Source organism: Pseudophryne corroboree, chromosome 9, assembly GCF_028390025.1.
Source record: "Pseudophryne corroboree isolate aPseCor3 chromosome 9, aPseCor3.hap2, whole genome shotgun sequence".
Lineage (NCBI taxonomy): Eukaryota > Metazoa > Chordata > Amphibia > Anura > Myobatrachidae > Pseudophryne > Pseudophryne corroboree.
In genome coordinates, this window is record NC_086452.1 from 38,098,412 (window position 1) to 38,125,849 (window position 27,438).

General features: G+C 48.7%; 1 protein-coding gene across 3 annotated transcripts in view; it reads left to right on the top strand.

Moving 5' to 3' along the window:
* The window catches only part of ITGB3BP (integrin subunit beta 3 binding protein), a 71,285-nt gene that overhangs the window by 17,105 nt on the left and 26,742 nt on the right, over nt 1-27,438 (top strand). For all 3 annotated transcript variants that reach the window (XM_063939196.1, XM_063939197.1, XM_063939195.1), the window contains exons 2-3: nt 21,746-21,788; nt 23,543-23,675. In XM_063939196.1, coding sequence (XP_063795266.1) covers nt 21,746-21,788; nt 23,543-23,675 — 176 coding nt within the window. The remainder of the gene's footprint in view (nt 1-21,745; nt 21,789-23,542; nt 23,676-27,438) is intronic.

Sequence of the window (27,438 nt, forward strand, 5' to 3'; positions counted from 1 at the left end):
GAACTGTTTGGGGATGGTCTTTCAGACCTCGTTTCCACAGCTTCGGCTGGGAAGTCAAAACTTTTGCCACAAGCTACCCCACAGCAAAAGTAAGCACTGTAGTATCAGGTACAGTCCCTTCGGCCCCAGAAAAGTAGAGGACTAGAGGCTCATCTTTTCTGCCAAGAGGAAAAGGTAGAGGGAAAAAGCTGCAGCACACAGCTAGTTCCCAAGAGCAGAAGTCCTCCCCTGCGTCCGGTAAGTCCACAGCATGACGCTGGGGCTGCTCAGGCGGACCCGGGTACGGTGGGGGCCCCTCTCAGAGATTCAGCGCACAGTGGGCTCTCTCACAGGTGGATCCCTGGGTTCTTCAAACAGTGTCTCAGGGGTACAGGCTGAAATTCGAGACATCTCCCCCCCGCCGTTTCCTAAAATCTGCCTTACCGGCAACTCCCTCTGCCAGGGAGGCAGTGTTGGTGGCTATCCAAAAACGGTATTCACAGCAAGTGATTATCAAGGTACCCCTCCTTCAACAGGAAAAGGGTTACTTTTCCACAATGTTTGTGGTACCGAAACCGGACGGTTCGGTGAGACCCATCTTAAATTTGAAATCCTTGAACACATATAACAAAAGATTCGAGTTCAAGATGGAATCGCTCAGGGCGATTATTGCGAACCTGGACGAGGGGAATTACAGGGTCTCTCTGGACATCAAGGATACTTACCTGCATGTCCCCATTTGCCCTCCTCACCAGGAGTACCTCAAGGTTGTGGTACAGGACTGTCACGATCAGTTCCAGACGCTGCCGTTTGGATTATCCACGGCACCGAGGGTCTTTACCAGGGTAATGACCGAAATGATGATACTCCTTCGCAAGAAGGGAGTTTAATTATCCCGTACTTGGACGATCTCCTGATAAAGGCGAGCTCCAAGGAACAGTTGGTAAGGGGGTAGCACTTTCTCGGGAAGTGCTGCAACAGCAGGGCTGAATTCTCAATTCCAAAGTCACAGCTGGTCCCGACGACACGTCTTCTGTTCCTGGGAATGATTCTGGAAACAGACCAGAAAAAAGTGTTTCTTCCAATGGAAAAAGCCGAGGAGTTGTCATCTCTAGTCAGAAACCTCCTAAGACCGGGACAGGTGTCGGTACATCAATGCACACGAGTCCTGGGAAAAATGGTAGCTTCGTACGAAGCAATTCCATTAGGAAAGTTCCACGCAAGGAATTTCCAGTGGGACCTGTTGGACAAATGGTCCGGGTCCCATCTCCAGATACAGCAGCGGATAACCCGGTCGGCAAGAACCAGGGTGTCGCTGCGGTGGTGGCTGCAGAGGGCTCATCTACTAGAGAGCCGCAGATTCGGAATACAGGACTGGGTCCTGGTGACCACTGATGCCAGCCTTCGGGGCTGGAGTGCAGTCACACAGGGAGTGAAATTCCAAGGACTGTGGTCAAAACAGGAGATTTCACTTCACATAAATTTTCTGGAGCTAAGAGCCATTTACAAGGCCCTAACCCAAACAAGGCCCCTGCTTCAAAACCAGCCGTACTGATCCAATCAGACAACATCACGGTGCTCGCCCATGTAAACAGGCAGGGCGGCACAAGAAGCAGGAGGGCAATGGCAGAAGCCACAAGGATTCCCCGTTGGGCGGAAAATCATGGGGTAGCACTGGCAGCAGTGTTCATTCCGGGAGTGGACAACTGGGAAGCAGACTTCAGCAGCAGACTCCACCCGGGAGAATAGGGACTTCATCCAGAAGTCTTCCAAATGCTGGTAAACCGTTGGGAAAGACCACAGGTGGACATGATGGCGTCCCGCCTCAATAAAAAAGATTGCGCCAGGTCAAGAGAACCTCAGGCGATCGCTGTGGACGCTCTAGTGACACCACGGGTGTACCAGTCGGTTTATGTGTTCCCTCCTCTCCCTCTCATACCCAAGGTACTGAGGATAATAAGAAAAAGAGGAGTAAGAACTATACTCATTGTTCCGGATTGGCCAAGAAGGGCTTGGTACCAGGAACTTCAAGAGATGATCTCAGAGGACCCATGGCCTCTGCCACTCAGACAGGATCTGCTCCAGCAGGGGCCCTGTCTGTTAAAAGACTTACCGCGGCTGCGTTGACGGCATGGCGGTTGAACGCCGGATCCTGAGTGAAAAAGGCATTCCGGAGGAAGTCATTCTTATCCTGATCAAAGCCAGGAAGGATGTCAGCCTGAAGTTCAGACGTTGTAAGGGAGTGCTGCATATTCAGCCCCTTTTTGTGCCCCAGGGGCACCTTGGGATCTCAATGTGGTTTTGGAGTTCCTGGAATCACATTGGTTTGAGCCACTTAAAACCGTGGATTTGAAATATCTCACATGAAAAGTGGTTATGTGTTGGCTCTGGCTTCGGCCAGGCATGTGTCAGAATTGGCGGCTTTGTCATGAAAAAGCCCTTACCTGATTTTCCATATGGATAGGGCAGAGTTGAGGACTCGTCCTCACTTTCTCCCGAAGGTGGTATCAGTCTTTCACTTGAACCAACCTATTGTGGTGCCTGCGGCTACTAGGGACTTGGAGGATTCCAAGTTACTGGACGTAGTCAGGGCCCTGAAAATTTATATTTCCAGGACGGCTGGAGTCAGGAAAACTGACTCGCTGTTTATCCTGGATGCACCCAACAAGCTGGGTGCTCCTGCTTCTAAGCAGACTATAGCGCTCTGGATTTGTAGCACTATTCAGCTTGCGCATTCTGCGGTGGACTACCGCAGCCTAAATCTGTAAAAGCCCATTCCACAAGGAAGGGGGCTCATCTTGGGCGGCTGCCCGAGGGGTCTCGGCTTTACAACTTGGCCGAGCTGCTACTTGGTCAGGGGCAAACACGTTTGCAAAATTCTACAAAATTGATACCCTGGCTGTGGAGGACCTTGAGTTCTCTCATTCGGTGCTGCAGAGTCATCCGCACTCTCCCGCCCGTTTGGGAGCTTTGGTATAATCCCCATGGTCCTTACGGAGTTCCCAGCATCCACTAGGACGTCAGAGAAAATAAGATTTTACTCACCGGTAAATCTATTTCTCGTAGTCCGTAGTGGATGCTGGGCGCCCATCCCTAGTGCGGATTGTCTGCAATACTTGTACAAAGTTATTGTTACAAAAATCGGGTTGTTATGGCGAGCCATCTGTTCAGAGGCTCCATTTGTTATCATACTGTTAACCGGGGTTCCTATCACGAGTTATATGGTGTGATTGGTGTGGCTGGTATGAGTCTTACCCGGGATTCAAAATCCTTCCTTATTGTGTCAGCTCTTCCGGGCACAGTGTCCTAACTGAGGCTTGGAGGAGGGTCATAGGGGGAGGAGCCAGTGCACACCAGATAGTCCTAAATCTTTCTTTAGATGTGCCCAGTCTCCTGCGGAGCCGTCTATTCCCCATGGTCCTTACGGAGTTCCCAGCATCCACTACGGACTACGAGAAATAGATTTACCGGTGAGTAAAATCTTATTTCTCTAACGTCCTAGTGGATGCTGGGAACTCCGTAAGGACCATGGGGAATAGCGGGCTCCGAAGGAGGCTGGGCACTCTAGAAAGATTTAGGACTACCTGGTGTGCACTGGCTCCTCCCACTATGACCCTCCTCCAAGCCTTAGTTAGATTTCGTGCCCGGCCGAGGTTGGATGCACACTAGGGGCTCTCCTGAGCCCTTAGAAAGAAAGTATAGTTTTAGGTTTTTTATTTTCAGTGAGACCTGCTGGCAACAGGCTCACTGCAGCGAGGGACGAAGGGGAGAAGAAGCGAACTCGCCTGCTTGCAGCCGGATTGGGCTTCTTAGGCTACTGGACACCATTAGCTCCAGAGGGATCGACCGCAGGCCCAGTCCTTGGTGTTCGGTCCCGGAGCTGCGCCGCCGTCCCCCTTACAGAGCCAGAAGCAAGAAGAGGTCCGGAAAAACGGCGGCAGAAGACATCAGTCTTCACCAAGGTAGCGCACAGCACTGCAGCTGTGCGCCATTGCTCCTCATGCACACTTCACACTCCGGTCACTGAGGGTGCAGGGCGCTTGGGGGGGGGGCGCCCTGAGCTGCAATAAAAACACCTTGGCTGGCAAAAATACCACAATATATAGCCCTAGAGGCTATATATGTGGTAAATTCCCCTGCCAGAATCCAGAAAAAAGCGGGAGAATAGGCCGCGGAAAAGGGGCGGAGCTATCTCCCTCAGACACACTGGCGCCATTTCTCCTTCACAGATCCGCTGGAAGGAAGCTCCCTGGCTCTCCCCTGCAGTCTACACTTCAGAACAGGGTAAAAAACAGAGAGGGGGGGCACTAAATTTGGGCGCAATACATATATAATATAAAAAGCAGCTATAGGGGACATAACTCAGTTAGTCCCTGCATTATATAGCGCTCTGGTGTGTGCTGGCATACTCTCACTCTGTCCCCCCAAAGGGCTTTTGTGGGTCCTGTCCTCATTCGGAGCATTCCTTGTGTGTGTGCGGTGTGTCGGTACGGCTGTGTCGACATGTTTGATGAGGATAATGATGTGGAGGCGGAGCAGATGCCTTTAGAAGGGATGTCACCCCCTGTGGGGCAGACACCTGAGTGGATGGGCTTATGGAAAGTAATGAGTGCACGTATAGACTCCTTATATAAGAAAATCGACGACATGCCAAATGTGGGACAGCCGACTTCTCAGCTCGTGCCTGCCCAGGCGTCGCATGGGTCGTCAGGGGCTCTAAAACGCCCGCTACCTCAAGCAGACCCAGATGTCGACACTGATACTGGCACCAGTGTCGACGACGATGAGTCAAACCTGATGCCCACTAAGGCCATTCACTGTATGATTGAGGCAATGAAAGAGGTGTTAAACATTTCTGATATAACTGCTGGTACCACTAAAAAGGGTATTATGTTTGGAGAGAAAAAACTACCCGTAGTTTTTCCCCCATCAGATGAATTAAATGAAGTGTGTGAAGAAGCGTGGGCTTTCCCTGATAAAAAATTGGTAATTCCTAAGAAGGTACTAATGGCGTTCCCTTTCCCGCCAGAGGATAGGTCACGTTGGGAAACACCCCCTAGAGTGGATAAAGCGCTCACACGTTTGTCTAAAAAGGTGGCACTACCGTCTCCGGATACGGCCGTCCTCAAGGAACCTGCTGATAGAAAGCAGGAGGCGATCCTGAAGTCTGTATATACACACACAGGCATTATACTTAGGCCAGCTATTGCGTCAGCTTGGATGTGCAGTGCTGCCGCTGCTTGGTCAGATAAACTGTCAGAAAATATTGACACATTAGACAGAGACACTATTCTGCTAACCATAGACCATATAAAAGACTCAGTCTTATATATGAGAGATGCACAGAGGGAAATCTGCCGACTGGCATCTAAAGTAAGTGCATTGTCCATTTCTGCTAGGAGAGGCTTATGGACTCGCCAGTGGACAGGAGATGCAGACTCTAAAAAGCACATGGAAGTGTTGCCATATAAGGGTGAGGAATTATTTGGGGATGGTCTCTCGGACCTAGTTTCCACAGCAACGTCTGGGAAGTCAGCATTTTTACCCCATGTCCCCTCACAGCCTAAGAAGGTGCCGTTTTATCAGGTTCAGTCCTTTCGGACCCAGAAAAACAGGCGTGGAAAAGGCGGGTCTTTTCTGTCCAGAGGCAGAGGTAGGGGAAAAAGGCTGCAACAAACAGCAGGTTCCCAGGAGCAAAAGTCCTCCCCCGCTTCTTCTTCCAAGTCCGCCGCATGATGGTGGGGCTCCACAGGCGGAGCCAGGTACGGTGGGGGGTCGCCTTAAAAATTTCAGCGATCAGTGGGTTCGCTCACAGGTGGATCCCTGGATCCTGCAAATAGTATCTCAGGGGTACAAGCTGGAATTCGAGGCGTCCCCACCCCACCGGTTCCTAAAATGTGCCTTGCCAATTGCTCCCTCAGACAGGGAGGCGGTGCTAACGGCAATTCACAAGCTGTATTCTCAGCAGGTGATAATCAAGGTACCCCTACTTCAACAAGGCAGGGGTTATTATTCCACACTATTGTGGTACCGAAACCGGACGGTTCGGTGAGACCCATTCTAAATTTGAAATCCTTGAACACATACATAAAGAAATTCAAGTTCAAGATGGAATCGCTCAGGGCGGTTATTGCAAGCCTGGACGAGGGGGATTACATGGTATCCCTGGACATCAAGGATGCTTACTTGCATGTCCCCATTTACCATCCTCACCAGGAGTACCTCAGATTTGTGGTACAGGATTGCCATTACCAATTTCAGACGCTGCCGTTTGGACTGTCCACGGCACCGAGGGTATTTACCAAGGTTATGGCGGAAATGATGATACTCCTTCGAAGAAAGGGAGTTTTAATTATCCCGTACTTGGACGATCTCCTAATAAAAGCGAGGTCCAAGGAACAGTTGTTGGTGGGAGTAGCACTATCCCAGGATGTGCTGCACCAGCACGGCTGGATTCTGAATATCCCAAAATCACAGCTGGTTCCGACAACACGGCTACTGTTCCTGGGTATGATTCTGGATACAGTCCAGAAAAAAGTGTTTCTCCCGGAGGAGAAAGCCAGGGAGTTGTCATCTCTAGTCAGAGACCTCCTGAAACCAAAACAGGTATCAGTGCATCACTGCACGCGGGTCCTGGGAAAGATGGTGGCTTCTTACGAAGCAATTCCCTTCGGCAGGTTCCATGCCAGAATCTTTCAGTGGGACCTGTTGAACCAGTGGTCCGGATCGCATCTTCAGATGCATCGCTTGATAACCCTGTCTCCGAGAACCAGGGTGTCGCTACTGTGGTGGCTGCAGAGTGCCCATCTTCTAGAGGGCCGCAGGTTCGGCATACAGGACTGGGTCCTGGTGACCACGGATGCCAGCCTTCGAGGCTGGGGGGCAGTCACACAGGGAAGAAACTTCCAAGGACTATGGTCGAGTCAGGAGACTTCCCTTCACATAAATATTCTGGAACTAAGGGCCATCTACAATGCCCTAAGTCAAGCAAAATCCCTGCTCCTACACCAGCCGGTGCTGATCCAGTCAGACAACATCACGGCAGTCGCCCATGTAAATTGACAGGGCGGCACAAGAAGCAGGATGGCGGAAGCCACAAAAATTCTCCGATGGGCGGAGAATCATGTACTAGCACTGTCAGCAGTGTTCATTCCGGGAGTGGACAACTGGGAAGCAGACTTCCTCAGCAGACACGACCTCCACCCGGGAGAGTGGGGACTTCATCCAGAAGTCTTCCAGATGCTGGTAAACCGTTGGGAAAAACCACAGGTGGACATGATGGCGTCCCGCCTCAACAAAAAGTTAAAAAGATATTGCGCCAGGTCAAGGGACCCTCAGGCGATAGCTGTGGACGCTCTAGTGACACCGTGGGTGTACCAGTCGGTTTATGTGTTCCCTCCTCTGCCTCTCATACCCAAGGTATTGAGAATAATAAGAAAGTGAGGAGTAAACACCATTCTCGTGGTTCCGGATTGGCCAAGACGAGCGTGGTACCCGGAACTTCAAGAGATGCTCTCAGAGGACCCGTGGCCTCTACCGCTCAGACAGGACCTGCTACAACAGGGGCCCTGTCTGTTCCAAGACTTACCGCGGCTGCGTTTGACGGCATGGCGGTTGAACACCGGATCCTAAAGGAAAAGGGTATTCCGAAAGAAGTCATTCCTACGCTTATTAAGGCCAGGAAAGATGTTACGGCAAAGCATTATCACCGCATATGGCGGAAATATGTTGCATGGTGTGAGGACAAAAAGGCCGCAACAGAGGAATTTCAACTAGGTCGATTTCTGCATTTCCTGCAAGCAGGAGTGAATATGGGCCTAAAACTAGGCTCCATTAAAGTACAGATCTCGGCTCTGTCGATTTTCTTTCAAAAAGAACTAGCTTCAGTACCTGAAGTTCAGACATTTGTGAAAGGAGTGCTGCATATTCAGCCCCCATTTGTGCCTCCTGTGGCACATTGGGATCTCAACGTGATGTTGAGTTTCTTAAAATCACATTGGTTTGAGCCACTAAAAACCGTGGATCTGATATATCTCACGTGGAAAGTGGTCATGTTATTGGCCCTGGCTTCAGCCAGGCGAGTGTCAGAATTGGCGGCTTTATCATGTAAAAGCCCTTATCTGATTTTCCATATGGATAGGGCAGAATTGAGGACTCGTCCCCAGTTTCTCCCTAAGGTGGTGTCAGCGTTTCACCTGAACCAGCCTATTGTGGTGCCTGCGGCTACTAAGGATTTGGAGGACTCCAAGTTGCTGGACGTTGTCAGGGCCCTGAAAATATATGTTTCCAGGACGGCTGGAGTCAGAAAATCTGACTCGCTGTTTATCCTGTATGCACCCAACAAGCTGGGTGCTCCTGCTTCTAAGCAGTCTATTGCTCGCTGGATTTGTAGTACAATTCAGCTTGCACATTCTGTGGCAGGCATGCCACAGCCAAAATCGGTAAATGCCCATTCCACAAGGAAGGTGGGCTCATCTTGGGTGGCTGCCCGAGGGGTCTCGGCTTTACAACTTTGCCGAGCAGCTACTTGGTCAGGGGCAAACACATTTGCAAAATTCTACAAATTTGATACCCTGGCTGAGGAGGACCTGGAGTTCTCTTATTCGGTGCTACAGAGTCATCCGCACTCTCCCGCCCGTTTGGGAGCTTTGGTATAATCCCCATGGTCCTTACGGAGTTCCCAGCATCCACTAGGACGTTAGAGAAAATAAGAATTTACTCACCGGTAATTCTATTTCTCGTAGTCCGTAGTGGATGCTGGGCGCCCATCCCAAGTGCGGATTGTCTGCAATACTTGTAAATAGTTATTGTTAACTAAAGGGTTATTGTTGAGCCATCTGTTGAGAGGCTCAGTTGTTTTCATACTGTCAAACTGGATATAGTATCACGAGTTGTACGGTGTGATTGGTGTGGCTGGTAAGAGTCTTACCCGGGATTCTAAATCCTTCCTTATTATGTCTGCTCGTCCGGGCACGGTGTCCTAACTGAGGCTTGGAGGAGGGTCATAGTGGGAGGAGCCAGTGCACACCAGGTAGTCCTAAATCTTTCTAGAGTGCCCAGCCTCCTTCGGAGCCCGCTATTCCCCATGGTCCTTACGGAGTTCCCAGCATCCACTACGGACTACGAGAAATAGAATTACCGGTGAGTAAATTCTTATTATTTTTTTTGATACTCCAGTAGACACTGTTCTCTATCAGCCTGCACTGTTTTAATACGGAGACAGGCCGGTACTTGCTTATTACTGAAATATATGTGATGTTATTTACTATTCTCTAATGCGCTGCCTGTCTCCTATGGCAGAGGGTGGTACACTGGATCCGATCTCTAGGTCGACAGTATCTAGGTCGACCACTATTGGTCGACAGTAACTAGGTCGACAGGGTTTCTAGGTCAACATGTTCTAGGTCGACAGATCAATAGGTCGACATGAGTTTTTCATGATTATTTTTCTTTTTTTCTCTTACGTCCTAGAGGATGCTGGGGTCCATTTTAGTACCCTGGGGTATTGACGGTTCCGCAGGAGCCTTTGGCACTTTAAGACTTTTCAGCAGTGTGAACTGGCTCCTCCCTCTATGCCCCTCTTCCAGACCCCAGTTTAGAAAATGTGCCCGGGAGACTGGATGCACACCAGTAGGGCTCTACAGAGTTCTGCTGGAAAAGACTTTGTTATGTTTTGTATTTTACAGGGTAGCTGCTGGCAACAGTTCCCTGCTTCGTGGGACCTAGGGGGGGAAGTAGGAACCAACTTCTCAGTTAGTTTAATGGCTCTGCTTCCGCTGACAGGACACCATTAGCTCCTGAAGGGTACTGAACACCGCCCTTGCCTGGCTGCTGCTCACTCCCACAGCACTGCCGCCACCCCCTAACAGAGCCAGAAGTCAGAAGGCTGGTGAGTATTAACCGGAGACCTGCAGAGAGGGGCCCTCCGGTCATCATGGCAGCATTTTTCATACCTTACGATCCACGTGGACTACGATTCGGAATAGTAACCGAGTGAAGTGAGCCATGCAAGGGGACACGGTGCACTAATTGGGGTTCCCGGTCACTCTACGAAGAAAACTACACCAAAAAAACATTAAAAACTCATGTCGACCTTTTGACCTGTCGACCTAGAGACCCTGTTGACCTAGTTACTGTCGACCAACAGTGTCTCGGTCGACCTAGTTACTATCTACCTTCCATACCACACCCAGGTACACACTAGGCGATATGCTGTATGAGCGACGTCGCCTAGTGTTTCCCCTCCCTTGCCAGGCAGCGGCAGGGAGTACACACTGAGCGATATGATGACCGTATCGCTCAGTGATGTCGTGCAGCGGTCGGGCCATGCATGCAGCTCTTGGACGACAGTCCAAATTGAGCTGCCTGTACGGCCGACATCGAGGGTCGTTAACGACCGGTGGGACCGCGCATCGCTCGGCGGCGGCAGCATACCCACTTGCTGAGAAAGTGAGCAACGTCATTAAGGAAGGGTGAAAATGAGCGACGTCACTCATTTTCGCGGCAAGTGTGTATGCAGTAGTAGGATACGTCTATTTTGTATACTGCCAGATACAGAGACTTTCCTGTAACATACAACAGCAATGCTCAGACCTGTAAATGGCGAGCAGGGCAGGAATCGTGTGCGTTAGAGCTCTCAGACTGCTCCAGCATTTCCCAGTTAATGCCCTTATATCAATGTTGCAACATGTACATAATAAACTTCTGGGCAAAAGAAAAAATGATCCCTACCTGTCTCTATCACCCTGGTCCATTATACTAAAAATCTGTAATTAAACCGCACAGTTGTGAATGTGCGTGACCGGGACTGTCGTTAGACGCTCAGCCAATCACAGGGGGGTTTCCCATGTTCGCTGCAATGTGATTGGCTGAAACTGATGGAGCCCCAGTGACTCACTGCTTTGATCACACATCAGTATAGACTAATTGAATCTTTATTGATGTAAGAAAAAAAAAATCAATGCTGTGGAGTGCCACTTTATGTCAATGGCCAATTTATTTCAGTGGTCTTAAGCTACATGTAGCACACTATCCTATTGAAATGAGTTAGGGATACGTTGACCGTGACCATGTCGACAATGCGTTTGTAAGGTTTCCCTAATCATGCGGACGCTAGTCCTGATGCTAATGTCTACATGTTATACTGTATGTCGTCATCATAACTGTTAACATTGTGATATCGACGTTATGAATGTATACCATTGAAATGAATTGGCCATTGATGTGAATGTTTAACATCCAGAGCAACGTTTGTGTAACTTCTCTTGTCAACCTTTAGTTGGCACCACAATGCTTCTGTGTCCACCTCCGAAGTAGGCCCGGTGTCTTAATTGCCATAACGAATCAATATGCACTTCTGTATTAGTAAAACAAGATGAAACAATGGGGGTCATTCCGACCTGATCGCACGCTGCAGTTGTTCACAGCGGTGCGATCGGGTCAGAACTGCGCATGCGCCGGCTCATGCCAGACGGTCGAAGGCCGCCGTTGACTAGCGATCGCCTCTGACTGATTGACAGGCAGAGGCGGGAGGGGGCGGCACGGCGTCGTTTGGCCACCGTTTTAGAGGCATGGTCCGGCCAACGCAGGCGTGGCCGGACCGTGCGGGGGGACGGGCCACAGCGGCTGCGTGACGTCACATGCAGCTGCTGCGACCCTGGCAGCAGCACGAGCTGCGCTGGACAGGAGTTACTCTAAAAGTACAAAAGCATCGCCGCTGTGCGATGCTTTTCTACTTGTGCGGGTGGGTAATGGGGGTCGGCCTGACATGCGGGGCGGACTAGCCATGTGCTGGGCGTCCCCCAGCATGTCAGGGAAGATGATCGTAGCTGTGCTAAATTTAGCACAGCTACGATTAACTCGGAATGACCCCATTGGGTGGTATTCAATTGTTTGAAAAGTCAGTTGGGCGTCTGTTTCTTCCTATCTAATAGACAGGAGAAAACAGACACCCAACCGACTTTTCAAACAATTGAATTCCACCCAGTGATTCTCATGCAGGGTAGAGAGAAACGTTAAATACTTGTGAGACCCGAATCACACCTGTACTAGTACCTATTCGGTTATATTAGCGCTGTACTTTTAAGTACTACATATTTGGGCAATATATTTGAAACATTGGGTTACTTCTGGGGTTAATATATATATGTGTGTGTGTGTGTGTGTGTGTGTGTGTGTGTGCTGGTCTTTATAAATGTCCCCCTAGATCTGTAAGTGCTCCATCAAACCTTCAGATGTAGAGTTTGTTGTCCCCGTTTTCTTATTTGAAACAGTAAAAGTCTTCTCATGGGTTAATCAAACATTGGGCCCGATTCAATGCAGCGCGGATTGAATAGCACCCTCAATTAGCTCCTGGTGCTGTTCAATTCTGCGCGCTGTCATGTGGGGGAAGGCTGGTTCTCGCGGACTAAACAGGATGTTTAGGTTTAGGCGTGAGAATGGGCATTCTCCATCTAAAGTGCCCGCTGCTGCACAAAACTGGCGGAAGCGTGACGTCACTGAGCGATATGACGTCACGTCTCTGAAGACTTCCGTTAGTTAAATGGTTTAAATGGCACAAATACGATACTGATTGGGAAGGCTCAACATTGCTCCTTGGACCTTTATAATGACTGATGATGATGATGATGATGATTATTATATCATTCATGTTGCTCTATTTTGCTCTCCTGACTGGTGTAATTACTATTCATTTTTACTATTCAGTTACGTTTTTAAAATGTTCACTTGGCGTGTATGTATGATTTGTTATTGACACAGTTGATTATGGATCTGATTCCCCTTCCCGCTTTCCTGTATCCCTTCCCTTCCATGCTTTTTGGAACAAAACTGTAATAAATACATTGATGATTAAAAAAAAGCTTGTGCACGGATTGCTGCTCATACAAAGAGTGAGATTCGAATGTATGTGTTATCGCGCCCAATCTCCCTTCTAAAGAGACGTGAGATCGTGGTGCGATATTCAATTGATCGCGCATATCAAGCCCATAGCAATTAAGCTGCTAAACCTGACTAAACTAATGGGCGCAATGCGAAAAGTCCCTTTTGGGTGCCCAAACAGGTCACTTTTCACGCATTTGAGTTCGCCACCCCTGGGAATAGCGAGCTGAAATTATGATATCGCACCTGTTGGCAGAAACAATTAAAAAACTGCCGGTGGGATGGGGACGGACGGACATTTTAATCTTGCCAAAAGAGCCATACAGATCTCGATGTGTCTGAATATGCATTGGCAACACAGGAGCCATGTTTATGCATAATCATCAGCATGTATTTGTACATCTCTATACACCACCCAACATATATATATATATATATATATATATTCCATAGCTGTGCGGCTCTCACGGTCCTACATCAATGTTTCAGTTTTATTTTGAACTTTCATTGGGGTGATCATCATCCTGATGAAAGTTTCAAAAAAAAGCTGAAACGTTGATGTAGGACTGTAGGCAACCCTGCCTAGTCATCGTGCTGTGCAAGCCCTGTGAGTGTGTGGGAACACACTGTAAGGTACCCGGGCACATATTCACAATAAGTAAGAAGAGTGCCAGTCGTTCTGCTGCTTTATAGATATATAATATGCACAATGGAAAATGACTTTCAGTGTGTATGTGCAGGAACATACGATCGCTTGCAGCGCCCCGGATCATTCTTGCTATAGGTATTTAGTCCCCGTGTAATAAAATGCTAATGTCTGCTCTTTAGGTGACAGCTGTGAGATTGAAGGCATTATAAATATTCCGCTCTCCTTTTCTAGCTTCGCTATTAACAGCTGGGCATCCAGTTCAGGAACAGATTTTGGCAAGAGCAGGAGAGTGCCTGGCATGTCTCTCTCTGTGTATGGTAGAGCATAGTTTCTTAAGGGTCAGTAACTTTCAGTATGTCGGCTGAGCCATCTGTTCCCATCTCCAAGAAATAACTTTACCTCCAGGAGATGTGTGCAAGCTGAACGTTCCGTCTCTCCTACATGCAAGGCCGCTGATTGTCAGCACAAATTCTGCACGCCCGATACTTGCTGACGTCCCGAACCAGGGTAGCTTCAGGCTGACACTTAGTGGGTCCATGTCCGAGAAGGGACAGTAACTGTGCACTGGTGGGAGAGTGACTAATACCCCTTATAGACATGGATGCTTCCCGGGTGCGACCTGGCTTGAGACCCCTGCGGCATATTGCTGGGTTGGTGATGTCACTGCCGAAGTTACAGGAGACGTCACTTGGAGACGATCATCTCCAAGTGCTGCCGTCTCCTATGCAGAGGACAATTGCCGAGTCGCCTTGACCTGGCTTACCGTTCTCACTGCACCGCATCCAGGGTCGATTCTGGCTTCAACCCAGGTCACAGCCTGGGATGAAATGACAGGACGCTCGACCTGGTATATTGCTTTAGGGTCCTTTCAGACTAAACAAAATCTCGGGTTTATGTGCGGTCACATGCAGTAACCCAAGAAATTTTTGCTAGTCTGAAAGGGGTATAAGATGGTGCAGAAACAGTAGGTTGGTATTAACACCAGGGGGAGATGTACTAAGCAGTGGTAAAAGTGGAGAAGTGAGCCAGTGGAGAAGTTGCCCATGGCAACCAATCAGCTGCTCTGTATACTTTTATAGTATGCAAATTATAAATGTTACGTCAGTGCTGATTTGTTGCCATGGGCAACTTCTCCGTGGGCTCACTTTTCTCCACTTTTATCACTGCTTGGTACATTTTCCCCTAGGTTCTAGATGCTGCGCCCACTCCCTGCAGCTTTGGAAAAGTAATTATCCCATGAAGATACACATTGCATCGATCATAGAGATTCACCAAAGCCTCATTATCCAGAATACTGAATATTTATAGTTGGCCAAATACTGTCAATCGGGGGTATTTAACATGCAGCCACCCAGCTGCTGTGGAACTACACATCCTAGCATGCTGGGATGTGTAGTTCCACAGCTGCAGGAGGGCCGCATGCTGAATACACCTGCTGCTGCTAATGGTTGTGTTCTCTGTTAAATCAGAGAAATCTGTATTCTGTTGCAGATACGACCCTAATTTATAACACAGAACTCTATTTTTCATACAATGAATCTATATGATGGTTCGTTCTGAGCTCCACACTATACAGCATATATCAGAGCCATCATCTCTTCTCTGTAATTGTCCGTTAACTATATGGATGATAGTAATTATTATAATCCTCCGTGTGGGTCCGTCTTAGGTCCCCCGGAGCTCATATTTCTGACACGTCAGAGATCGATCAGAATTAAATGCTAAAGGTATTGGGGCGTTTCTGAAAACAGATGCACAATAAAGGTACTATAGCCTGCGGCAGCCGATGTATTGCAATTCTGGGTGCATACTATGGGCCTGTTTGTGAGGCGGACGCAAGTGGCTTTGCGGATTTCAGAAAGAAATCTGCGCATTCGCTGAATCAGGCATATGCACATAGGCAGAGATCGCAAGTGCCGACGGATGAATCGGACCTCTCTCTCTCTGTGAAATGTGCTTTCCTGGGCGGTGACCATGTGACTGCGCTGAACTATTCCATGTAGTGGGCAGTAAGCCGATTTTTAGATGGGACCCGGTTTCCGGTGGATCTCTTGTCCCTACCATGGAGTGGGTGCATGTACCAGATACTAATGGTGACAGCTGCAGATAGAAAGACAATTGTACAGGACGGCCTTCCACATGCAGACGCGTGGATGTTTAGCGTACACGGGCGGGTTCTGACATTTGTGTAGACTAGTAGGTAGGTTGAAGTGGCCGTAGAAGGTGGCGTAGATGCGTCTGACGCACAATCAGCCCCTTGGTGTTGCAACATCTTTTCTCTAACGTCCTAAGTGGATGCTGGGGACTCCGTCAGGACCATGGGGTTTAGCGGCTCCGCAGGAGACAGGGCACAATAATAAAAGCTTTAGGATCAGGTGGTGTGCACTGGCTCCTCCCCCTATGACCCTCCTCCAAGCCTCAGTTAGATTTTTGTGGCCGGCCGAGAAGGGTGCAATCTAGGTGGCTCTCCTGAGCTGCTTAGAATAAAAGTTTAAGTTAGGTTTTTTATTTTCAGTGAGTCCTGCTGGCAACAGGCTCACTGCTACGAGGGACTTAGGGGAGAGAAGTAAACTCACCTGCGTGCAGGATGGATTTGCTTCTTAGGCTACTGGACACCATTAGCTCCAGAGGGAGTCGGAACACAGGTCTCACCCTGGGGTTCGTCCCGGAGCCGTGCCGCCGACCCCCCTTGCAGATGCCGAAGTTGAAGAGGTCCAGAGGTCCAGAAACAGGCGGCAGAAGACTTTCAGTCTTCATAAGGTAGCGCACAGCACTGCAGCTGTGCGCCATTGTTGTCAGCACACTTCATACCAGCGGTCACTGAGGGTGCAGGGCGCTGGGGGGGGCGCCCTGGGCAGCAATGTATTATACCTTTTTTATGGCTAAAATACATCACATATAGCCCTTGAGGCTATATGGATGTATTTAACCCCTGCCAGAACTCACAAACTCCGGGAGAAGAGCCCGCCGTTTTAGGGGGCGGGGCCTATTCTCCTCAGCACACGGCGCCATTTTCCTGCTCAGCTCTGCTGTGAGGAAGGCTCCCAGGCTCTCCCCTGCACTGCTACAGAAACAGGGTTAAAACAGAGAGGGGGGGCACTTATTTGGCGATATGATTACATATGTGAAAATGCTATAAGGGAAAACACTTGTATAAGGGGTTGTCCCTGTATAATTATAGCGTTTTTGGTGTGTGCTGGCAAACTCTCCCTCTGTCTCCCCAAAGGGCTAGTGGGGTCCTGTCCTCTATCAGAGCATTCCCTGTGTGTGTGCTGTGTGTCGGTACGTGTGTGTCGACATGTAGCAGGACGATGTTGGTGAGGAGGCGGAGCAAATTGCCTGTATTGGTGATGTCACTCTCTAGGGAGTCGACACCGGAATGGATGGCTTATTTAGGAATTACGTGATAATGTCAACACGATGCAAGGTCGGTTGACGACATGAGACGGCCGGCAAACAAATTAGTACCTGTCCAGGCGTCTCAGACACCGTCAGGGGCTTGTAAAAACGCCCATTTACCTCAGTTGGTCGACACAAACGTATTTTCCTTTAGGGCCACACGTTACATGTTAAGGGCAATGAAGGAGGTGTTACATATTTCTGATACTACAAGTACCACAAATAAGGGTATTATGTAGGGTGGGAATAATCTACTTGTAGTTTTTCCTGAATCGGATAAATTAAAGTGTGTGATGATACGTGGGTTTCCTCCGATAGAAAATTATTGGAGGTATACCTTTTCCCGCCAGAAGTGAGGGCGAGTTGGGAAACACACCTTAGGGTGGATAAGGCGCTCACACGCTTATAAAAACAAGTGGCGTTACCGTCTCCAGATACGGCCGCCCTCAAAGAGCCAGCTGATAGGAAGCTGAAAAATATCCTAAAAAGTATATACACACATACTGGTGTTATACTACGACCAGCAATCGCCTCAGCCTGGATGTGCAGCGCTGGGGGGGCTTGGTCGGATTTCCTGACTGAAAATATTGATACCCTTGACAGGAACAATATTTTATTGACTATAGAGCATTTTAAGGATGCATTTCTATATATGCGAGATGCGCAGAGGGATATTTGCATTCTGGCATCAAGAGTAGATGTGATGTCCATATCTGCCAGACGATGTTTATAGACACGACAGTGGTCAGGTGATGCAGATTCCAGACGGCACATGGAAGTATTGCCGTATAAAGGGGCGGTCCATCGGACCTGGTGGCCATGGCAACAGCTGGAAAATCCACTTTTGTTACCCCAAGTCACATCTCAGCAGAAAAGGACACAGTCTTTTCAGTCTCAGTCCTTTCGTACCCATAAAGGCAGGCGGGCAAAAGGCCAGTCATATCTGCCCAGGGTTAGAGGAAAGGGAAGAAGACTGCAGCAGGCAGCCCATTCCCAGGAACAGAAGTCCTCCACAGCTTCTGCCAAGTCCGCAGCATGACGCTGGGGCCATACAAGCGGACTCAGGTGCGGTGGGGGGTCATCTCAAGAGTTTCAGCACGCAGTGGGCTCACTCGCAAGTGGACTCCTGGATCCTACACGTAGTATCCCAGGTGTACATTGGAAATTCGAGACGTCATCCCCTCACAAGTTCCTGAAGTCTGCTTTACCAACGTCTCCCTCCGACAGGGAGGCAGTATTGGGAAAAAATTCACAGGCTGTATTCCCAGCAGGTGATAATCAAAGTACCCCTCCTACAACAAGGGAAGGGGTATTATTCCACACTATATTGTGGTACTGAAGCCAAACGGCTCGGTGAGATCTAAAAGATTTGAACAATTACATACAAGGGTTCAAATCAAGATGGAGTCACTCATAGCAGTGATAGCGAACCAGGACGATATGGTGTCACTGGATATCAGGGACGCTTACCTACATGTCCAAATTTTGCCCTTCTCACCAAGGGTATCTCAGGTTCGTGGTACAGAACTGTCACTATCAGTTCAGAAGCTGCCGTTTGGATTGTCCACGGCACCCCGGGTCTTTACCATGGTAATGGCCGAAATGATGATTCTTCCTAAAAGAAATATGGACGCTTTCCTGATAAGGGCAAGGTCCAGAGAACAGTTGGCGGTCGGAGTAGCACTATCTCAAGTAGTTCTACGACAGCACGAGTGGATTCTAAATATTCCAAAATCGCAGCTTTTTCCGACGACACGTCTAATGTTCCTAGGAATGATTCTGGACACAGTCCAGAAAAGGATGTTTTCTCCCGGAGAATAAGGCCAGGGAGTTATCCGAGCTAGTCAGGAACCTCCTAAAACCAGGAAAAGTATCAGTGCATCATTGCACAAGGGTCCTGTGAAAAATGGTGGTTTCTTACAAAGCGATCCCATTCGGTAGATTTCACGCAAGAACCTTTCAGTGGAATCTGCTGGGAAAATGGTCCGGATCGCATCTTCAGATGCATCAGCGGATAACCCTGTCTCCAAGGACAAGGGTGTTTTCTTCTGCGGTGGCTGCAGAGTGCTCATCTATGAAAGGGCCGCAGATTCGACATTCAGGACTGGGTCCTTGTGACCACGGATGCCAGCCTGAGTGGCTGGGGAGCAGTCACACAAGGAAAAAAAATTTCCAGGGAGTGTGATCAAGTCTGGAGACTTCTCTCCACATAAATATACTGGAGCTAAGGGCAATTTACAAGGCTCTAAGCTTAGCAAGACCTCTGCTTCAAGGTCAGCCGGTATTGATCCAGTGGGACAACATCACGGCAGTCGCCCACGTAAACAGACAGGGCGGCACATGAAGCAGGAGGGAAATGGCAGAAACTGCAAGGATTCTTCGCTGGGCGAAAAATCATGTGATAACACTCTCAGCAGTGTTAATTCCGGGAGTGGAAAACTGGGAAGCAGACTTCCTCAGCAGGCATAACCTCCTCCCGGGAGAGTGGGGACTTCAGCGGGAAGTCTTCCACATGATTGTAAACCGTTGGGAAAAACCAAAGGTGGACATGATGGCGTCCCGCCTGAACAAAAAACTAGACAAATATTGCGCCAGGTCAAGGGACCCTCAGGCAATAGCGGTGGACGCTCTGGTAACACTGTGGGTGTACCAGTCAGGGTATGTGTTCCCTCCTATGCATCTCATACCAAAAGTACTGAGAATCATAAGAAGGAGATGAGTAAGAACGATACTCGTGGTTCCGGATGGGTCAAGAAGGACTTGGTACCCGGAACTTCAAGAGATGCTCACGGAAGAACCGTGGCCTCTACCTTTAAGAAAGGACCTGCTCCAGCAGGGGCCTTGTCTGTTCCAAGACTTACCGCGGCTGCGTTTGACGGCGTGGCAGTTGAACGCCGGATCCTGAAAGGGCATTCCAGATGAAGTCATCCCTACCCTGGTCGAAGCCAGGAAGGATGTAACCGCAAAACATTTTCACCGCATTTGGCGAAAATATGTTGCGTGGTGTGAGGCCAAGAAGGTCCCTACAGAGGAATTCCAACTGGGTCGTTTCCTACATTTCCTGAAAACAGGACTGTCTATGGGCCTAAAATTAGGGTCCATTAAGGTTCAAATTTCGACCCTGTCGAATTTCTTCCAGAAAGAACTGGCTTCAGTGCCTGAAGTTCAGACGTTTGTAAAAGGGGTACTGCATATACAGCCTCCTTTTGTGCCTCCAGTGGCACCTTGGGATCTCAATGTTGTTTTGAGTTTCCTAAAGTCACATTGGTTTGATCCACTCACCACTGTGGAATTAAAATATTTCACATGGAAGGTGAAGATTCTATTAGCCCTGGCTTCAGCCAGGCGTGTGTCAGAATGGGCGGCTTTATCATATAAAAGCCCTTACTTAATTTTTCATTCTGACAGGGCAGAATTGAGGACTCGTCCTCAATTTCTCCTTAAGGTGTTTTCTGTTTTTAACATGAACCAACCTATTGTGGTACCTGCGGCTACTAGGGACTTGGAGGACTCCAAGTTACTTGACGTTGTCAGGGCCCTGAAAATATATGTTTCCAGGACGACTGGAGTCAGAAAATCTGACTCGCTGTTTAGCCTGTATGCACCCAACAAGATGGGTGTTCCTGCTTCTAAGCAGACGATTGCTCGCTGGATTTGTAGTACAATTCAGCTTGCACATTCTGTGGCAGGCTTGCCACAGCCAAAATCAGTAAAAGCCCATTCCACAAGGAAGTGGGCTCATCTTGGGCGGCTGCCCGAGGGGTCTCGGCTTTACAACTTTGCCGAGCTGCTACTTGGTCAGGGGCACACCCTGACTGAGGAGGACCTGGAGTTCTCTCATTCGGTGCTGCAGAGTCATCCGCACTCTCCCGCCCGTTTGGGAGCTTTGGTATAATCCCCATGGTCCTGACGGAGTCCCCAGCATCCACAAAGGACGTTAGAGAAAATAAGAATTTACTTACCGATAATTCTATTTCTCGTAGTCCGTAGTGGATGCTGGGCGCCCATCCCAAGTGCGGATTGTCTGCAATACTTGTACATAGTTATTGTTACAAAAATCGGGTTATTCTTGTTGTGAGCCATCTTTTCAGAGGCTCCTTCGTTGTTATCATACTGTTAACTGGGTTCAGATCACAGGTTGTACGGTGTGATTGGTGTGGCTGGTATGAGTCTTACCCGGGATTCAATATCCTTCCTTATTATGCACGCTCGTCCGGGCACAGTATCCTAACTGAGGCTTGGAGGAGGGTCATAGGGGGAGGAGCCAGTGCACACCACCTGATCCTAAAGCTTTTATTATTGTGCCCTGTCTCCTGCGGAGCCGCTAAACCCCATGGTCCTGACGGAGTCCCCAGCATCCACTACGGACTACGAGAAATAGAATTATCGGTAAGTAAATTCTTATTTTTCCTGCCGCAAGTCTGCACAAGTGTCTGCTGATCATGTGTGCCTGCGGTGACTTTATACGCTGTATAGAGCAGTGTCATACCTCTGTGTTTTGGTTTGGGTTCAGTTTTTGGCTCGGTTAAAAATCATTTAAAATAATCATGGATTTTTTCAAACCTGAATTCCAAACCGTGGGAAGATCAGATCTCCTCGGGAGATCCCGACCGGACTTTGGTTTTGTTCGGATCCACAAAATTCGCTAGTAAAAAGCTATGGCATAGCTAAGTCTTGTATGTGTGTATAGGAAGCAAAATTAAATGCCTGATAGAGTGTGAGAGAACAGCGGCTGGCTGGGTATGCTGGGATTTGTAGTTCCACCACAGGCTGCCTATGTCTGCTGTAAACACTGCCCCTTGTCCGTCCTAAATCATAATGCTTCACTTCTGATTTCAGAGCCAGGAGGTCACTGCGATTGGACGCCTCAGAAAGCAACAAGGTACATATCCCTGCCTGTGCATTGTGCCTCGTGTCTCAAGCTGCTCTAAAATGCCTCCCACCTCGGTCCAAGAGGAATCGGAGGAGTTAAATATTCTGTCGCTGCAACAGGATCCTGCAGTTTTGCATCTGCCGGTTGAAGGAGACTCATTTGTCAGCTCCGAGCGGCCTGTTCGCTGCGGCAGCCGTCTTGTCATCGACCACCGCTCAGAACAATATGGAATTATGATAATGTTACATCGAGCATATTAGACTTTGCAAATGGGAAATGGAAACCAGACAGGCATTTTTATGGGAAGAACATAATTGTTTACCTCAGCTAATCTGCTATAATTAAGCCATAAAAATACCACTGCTTCTATAAATTATACCACCATTACTATCGTATAAAATAAAACTGAACTATTACTGTTATGTTTGTGGATCCCGTCTCAGTATAAACGCTGTGCCAAATGGATCTGCCGCAATGCCAAATGTATCATCTACTGGATTATGAAGCCCTCATGCCAGCGCCTGGTGATAATGGGAATACTAATTGCGGGGAGAGTGTAATGAGGTCTGTAGCCGGTCAGTAGTGTCCTGCTCCCTGAGAGACTTCAGTTTGGAGTTTTGAAGCATCCCGTTCTTCTCGGCACCAGGGGTAAAAGCTGTAACCCATAAGTACCATGTAAGGAACGTCCGCTTTTATAAATCACTTATGCCTTGTGCACAGTTGCTGATAGAACCTCTAAGCCCCACAATGTATATTTTCAGTTCTGGAGCATGGAAATAAAATAATGGTTCAGCTTTAAGCGGTGTTAAAAGGTTAAAGTATTACTTCCCCGCTACTGACAGCTGAAGCTCCCAAATAGGTGGTCATTCCGAGTTGTTCGCTCGCTAGCAGTTTTTAGCAGCCGTGCAAACGCTATGCCGCCTCCCACTGGGAGTGTATTTTGGCTTAGCAGAAGTGCGAACGAAAGGATCGCAGAACGGCGTCAAAAATCTTTTGTGCAGTTTTAGAGTAGCTCAAAACCTACTCAGCGCTTGCGATGGCTTCAGACTGTTCAGTTCCTTTTTTGACGTCACGAACACGCCCTGCGTCCGCCCAGCCACGCCTGCGTTTTTCCTGGCACGTCTGCGTTTTTCCAAACACTCCCTGAAAACGGTCAGTTGACACTCAGAAACGCTCACTTCATGTCAATCACTCTGCGGCCAGCAGTGCGACTGAAAAGCTTCGCTAGACCTTGTGTGAAACTACTTTGTTCGTTGCAGTTGTACGACACGCGTGCGCAGTGCGCCGCATGCGCAGAAGTGCCGTTTTTTTGCCTCATCGCTGCACAGCGAACGAATGCAGCTAGTGATCAAGTCGGAATGACCCCCATAGGGTTTAGGGTGGTGTCCCTGCGGGATCTCATACAGGTCATACAGGGATCTCATACAGGTCAATGCATCCTGCGTGTTTATGCGCAGCAAGTCTACAAAACTGTCACTCACACCCTGCCGTCTCAGTGAAGCAGCGTCCTACTTTACATGGCAGCCTGCGGCAGAGGAGAGGAGTGAGCAGAACAGCCATGTGCTCTTCTTGGGGGTAATGCATGGAAAGATTGTCAGCTCCCCGTGCTTACAGCTCAGTGCGATTTGCAGCGACACCAAGGCTCCCAGTAATGGAGGTGGGAGGGGAGAGGGGGATTCTGGTTGCTGGATTTGTGGGGCATTTCTGTGCTTTTCCAAAAGCAGGCTTCTCCCTTAATTATAATTATATTCCTCTACATACAGAATGAGAAGACCAAAACGAAAACCACACAAGACCCCAGCTCTTACTCCCCACTGACCGGCACACGGAAAATGAGCCCCCCTTCAGTGTCTAAACGGAGAGCAGCAGTGGTGCCCAGGCAGGGCAGGCGGCCAGGTGAGTCCCAGTTGTCTCTGTGTTATGTAGGCCTGTGCATTTGGTGCAGTCTCTTATCTTTGTGTGTATCTGTCTATATGTATATGTACAATTCCCCCATCTAGCTGTATTAGATATATATAATAGGGGATCTGGATGATAAGTCAACCCCATATGGTCGACAGTGTTAAGTCTGATTAACTTTCAGGAAGAAAAAGCAATACTTTAAATGTACAACTGTTCAGGCCGCTGCGACCGCTAAGCGTGTGTGTGTGTGTAAAACCCCTCTCAAGTACGTACACGCTGCGTAAGCACGCCGTCACGCTGTAACCACAAAGTAGTTACACGTGCGGCGGTATACACTTTATAACCCCTAACAGGAAAGGAATGCGACACCAATTGTATATGTAATGTTGAGGTCCAACCCAGCAACAAATATTTACTCAAAAGGGGGTACAACAGAAATACAATCACATAAGAGAATAGGCTACAATCACTGGATACATACATTTGTTCACCAGCGCCACCTGGTCCCGGTCCTCGGTCAATCTGGATAGATGACCTTCAGAGAATGTGTCTGACCGGCCAGGAGGCTTGGCTTTTATACATTTGTCCAAATCATGAAACAATGGAAACTGTAATCTCTTCACCCATAGGTCAAAGGGCTGGTCATTTACAGTACATGAGGGGTCATAGGTCGGTTTGAATAGGTGGGCGATGCCTTGTCCAGGTGCACTTTCAGATGTTCTCCACTGGGTTCCCGCCGAATATCAAGAGTACAGTAAATACAGTAATATTAATATTCTGTTCCTGCGCATACCTATGCGCAGGAGCGTGCTATCTTCCGCAAACTACTACCGGAATATTGCTCTTAAAATACCCTACAGCTGGATACCAAACACCCCCTCCTAACCTAGTTCTGTCCCCTCATATCCTGTAAAGGTGAATCCCTCTGTTGTTATACCTTTGAAGCAAATGTAACTCGCTGGTGTGGTGCATGTGGGCTATGTGTAAATTATGTGCTATGTGGATTCAGTATGAGATATGACTTTGTGGCTTTTCCATGCGAATGTATATGCTACCGTAATTACTCATACCACGCGCTAATACGCAGGACCTCGTGAGCCAATATACGCACCGTGCGAGTATGCCCACGCATGGCAGAACAAGCACGCGCACGGAGGCCACTTGTGTGGAGTTTGTATGGGATGCGTGTGACCATAATATTTTCGACTTTGACAACGGGTACAAAAGGTCAACATGTAAAAGGTCAGTGCTCAAGATCGACAGATACAAAAGGTCCACTGGATGACATGACAATAGTCTACACACATGTGAGCGACACAAGTTTTTTTGTTTGTTAATTTTTTTTTTTTTTTTTTACTTTTTCATCATTTATCATCTATGACGTTGACTATGACTGGGAACAGCAACCTTAGCCAAGCGCAGCAGTAACAGAGCGAGGTAACCTGCCGGAACCATGGAGAGCGAAGCGGTAAACTAATTGGGGTCACGTGCTTTAACGTGGAAAATGCCCCCCCAAAAAAGTGGATGCCACACTTTACACCCGTTAAAAAGACATTAGGCTGCAAACCTTTCGGTATCCCACTGTGTCTGCCATCGCTCATGTCCGCGCCCCAGAGGGCCTGTGTAGCCGTCTCATCCTAGTCACTGTCCTGCATGTGTCATCACATCCACTCACTGACACCTTTTACCTTCCCTTGTCTCAGTCATTAGATGCTTCCGGTGACCGTCCTCCTCCTCATCATGCTGCAAATAATCCGACGCTTCCAGACGTATTGCTGTCTCTTGTTAGGTCTGCATGCCATCACAATTGCGTGAACACAATATTACTGTACGTGGCTTCCGTCAGAACACCCCCGTCCAGACACAAGCCACTGGAGAAGTGTTAGTGGCTGGAGGGCTGAAATACATGCAGGCACATATGCATTTGCACACTGTTCTGTGATTCTGCACATGTTACATCATACCATATGGCATAGTGCTTCATCTGTATCAACCCATATGTCGCTTTCCCTGTGATGTCATCTGCAACCGGAGTCACGCCGAGGACTGATAACGGCAGAGAGGGGAACGCCTAATGGAGTTCAAATTGGAAGTGTGCAGGCGAGACAGTGCCGAGGCCAGGCCTGGCCTACCTGCGGCTCCCCAGCTGTTGTGAAACTACAAGTCCCAGCATGCTTTACTAGCTGATCAATGGGAGGGTTTGCTGGGACATAGTTTCACAACAGATGGAGTGCCATTGGCTAGTGTTCATTCTAGCACCCTGCACCTGTCACAACCCCTGCAGTTCCGCTTTCCTGCCTGGGGTGTCGATCTCTGCACTAGTGCTTCTAGCACACTCTGGGCTGTATCTCCGTACTAAGCTGCAAACCAGTGTCTGAAACCCAGATCAATCAGACTACACAGCGTTACTCGATAGTGGTCTAGCCATTGATGTGGGTTCTAATGTACAAATCGCCCATATCCTGTTATAACGCTGAATTATCCTTGTTACGTGGCCTAGTTTCCTTTATGTATTAGTATGTGATCTCAGCATTCAGTACAGGTGCCATTACTTTCTTGCTTTACCTGGTATTCTAAAGCCTGACAAGTAATATAGACTGATACACTCTTACATGTGGTCAATATGTATTAATATAGGGGTTCATTCATACCCGATCGCTCGCTGCAGTTTGTCACAGCGATCGGGTCGGAACTGCGCCGGCACATGGCAGTTGTCGCTGCCTAGCGATTGCCTCTGAGACAGAGGCGGGAGGGGGCTGAACGGCGGCGTTAAGCCGCCGTTTAGTAGGCGCGGTCCGGAGGCGTGGCCGGACCGTTGGGGGGGGGGGGGGGGGGGGTGCCGCGGCGGCTGCGTGGGCAGCGACAGACAACTCCCGGCCAGCTGCAGGAGCTGCGCTGGCCAGGAGTTACTCCACAGATACAAAGGCATTGCCTCTGTGCGATGCTTTTGTATTTGTGCGGGGGGGGGGGGGCGGCACTGACATGCGGGGCGGACTAGCCCTGTGCTGGGCGTCCCCCCCCGCATGTCTGAGTTTACAATCATAGCTGTGCTAAATTTAGCACAGCTACGATCAACTCGGAATGACCCCCGTAGTGTTAGTCAACCTTTTCCATTTTATAGGAATGGGGGGGGGTCCTTCAATCTAAACTGTTGCAACACCTCCCGACCCCCGTAAAACCCCATAGTACAGTGGTCAGTTTAGACATCCCTCCCATTCTGTAAGTGTTCATCACCTCCGCTTACATGTATGTCTTGCCGTCACTTCTTTATATGTACATTAAAGACCGCTGGTGCGTGATCTGCATTCCGGTAATGTAAAGTGTAAATGATATTGGTTTTAATAAACTTTGTTCAGGCTGCGTATTTAAGTGTTCTCCTCCATCTGAGTGTATCAGTCTGTACTATATGCCTGAGAGGAGCCTGATTACTTTTCCCTAAGTGGATGTAGCCTGAATCTCATTCTCTGACTGCAGACGCTCGTTAATGCGGCAATCTATGGACGTTGCGGCTGGGAATCGTAGCGTCACAAAGTTCTTTTTAATAAATCCGAGATTTTCTGTCCTTGTCTCCTTCATCTCTTTTACAGGAGATGAGTTCACAGTGTTGGTGAAATGATATCATCTCTGGTAGCTGCAGTTTAGTCTTCTCTTTTCTAAGGGGACAAAGAATAGTTTCCTGTCATTTGTATGAATCCGTCCTTCCGGGACATTTACTAAGCAGTGATAAGAGCGGAGTAGTGAGCCAGTGGAGAAGTGG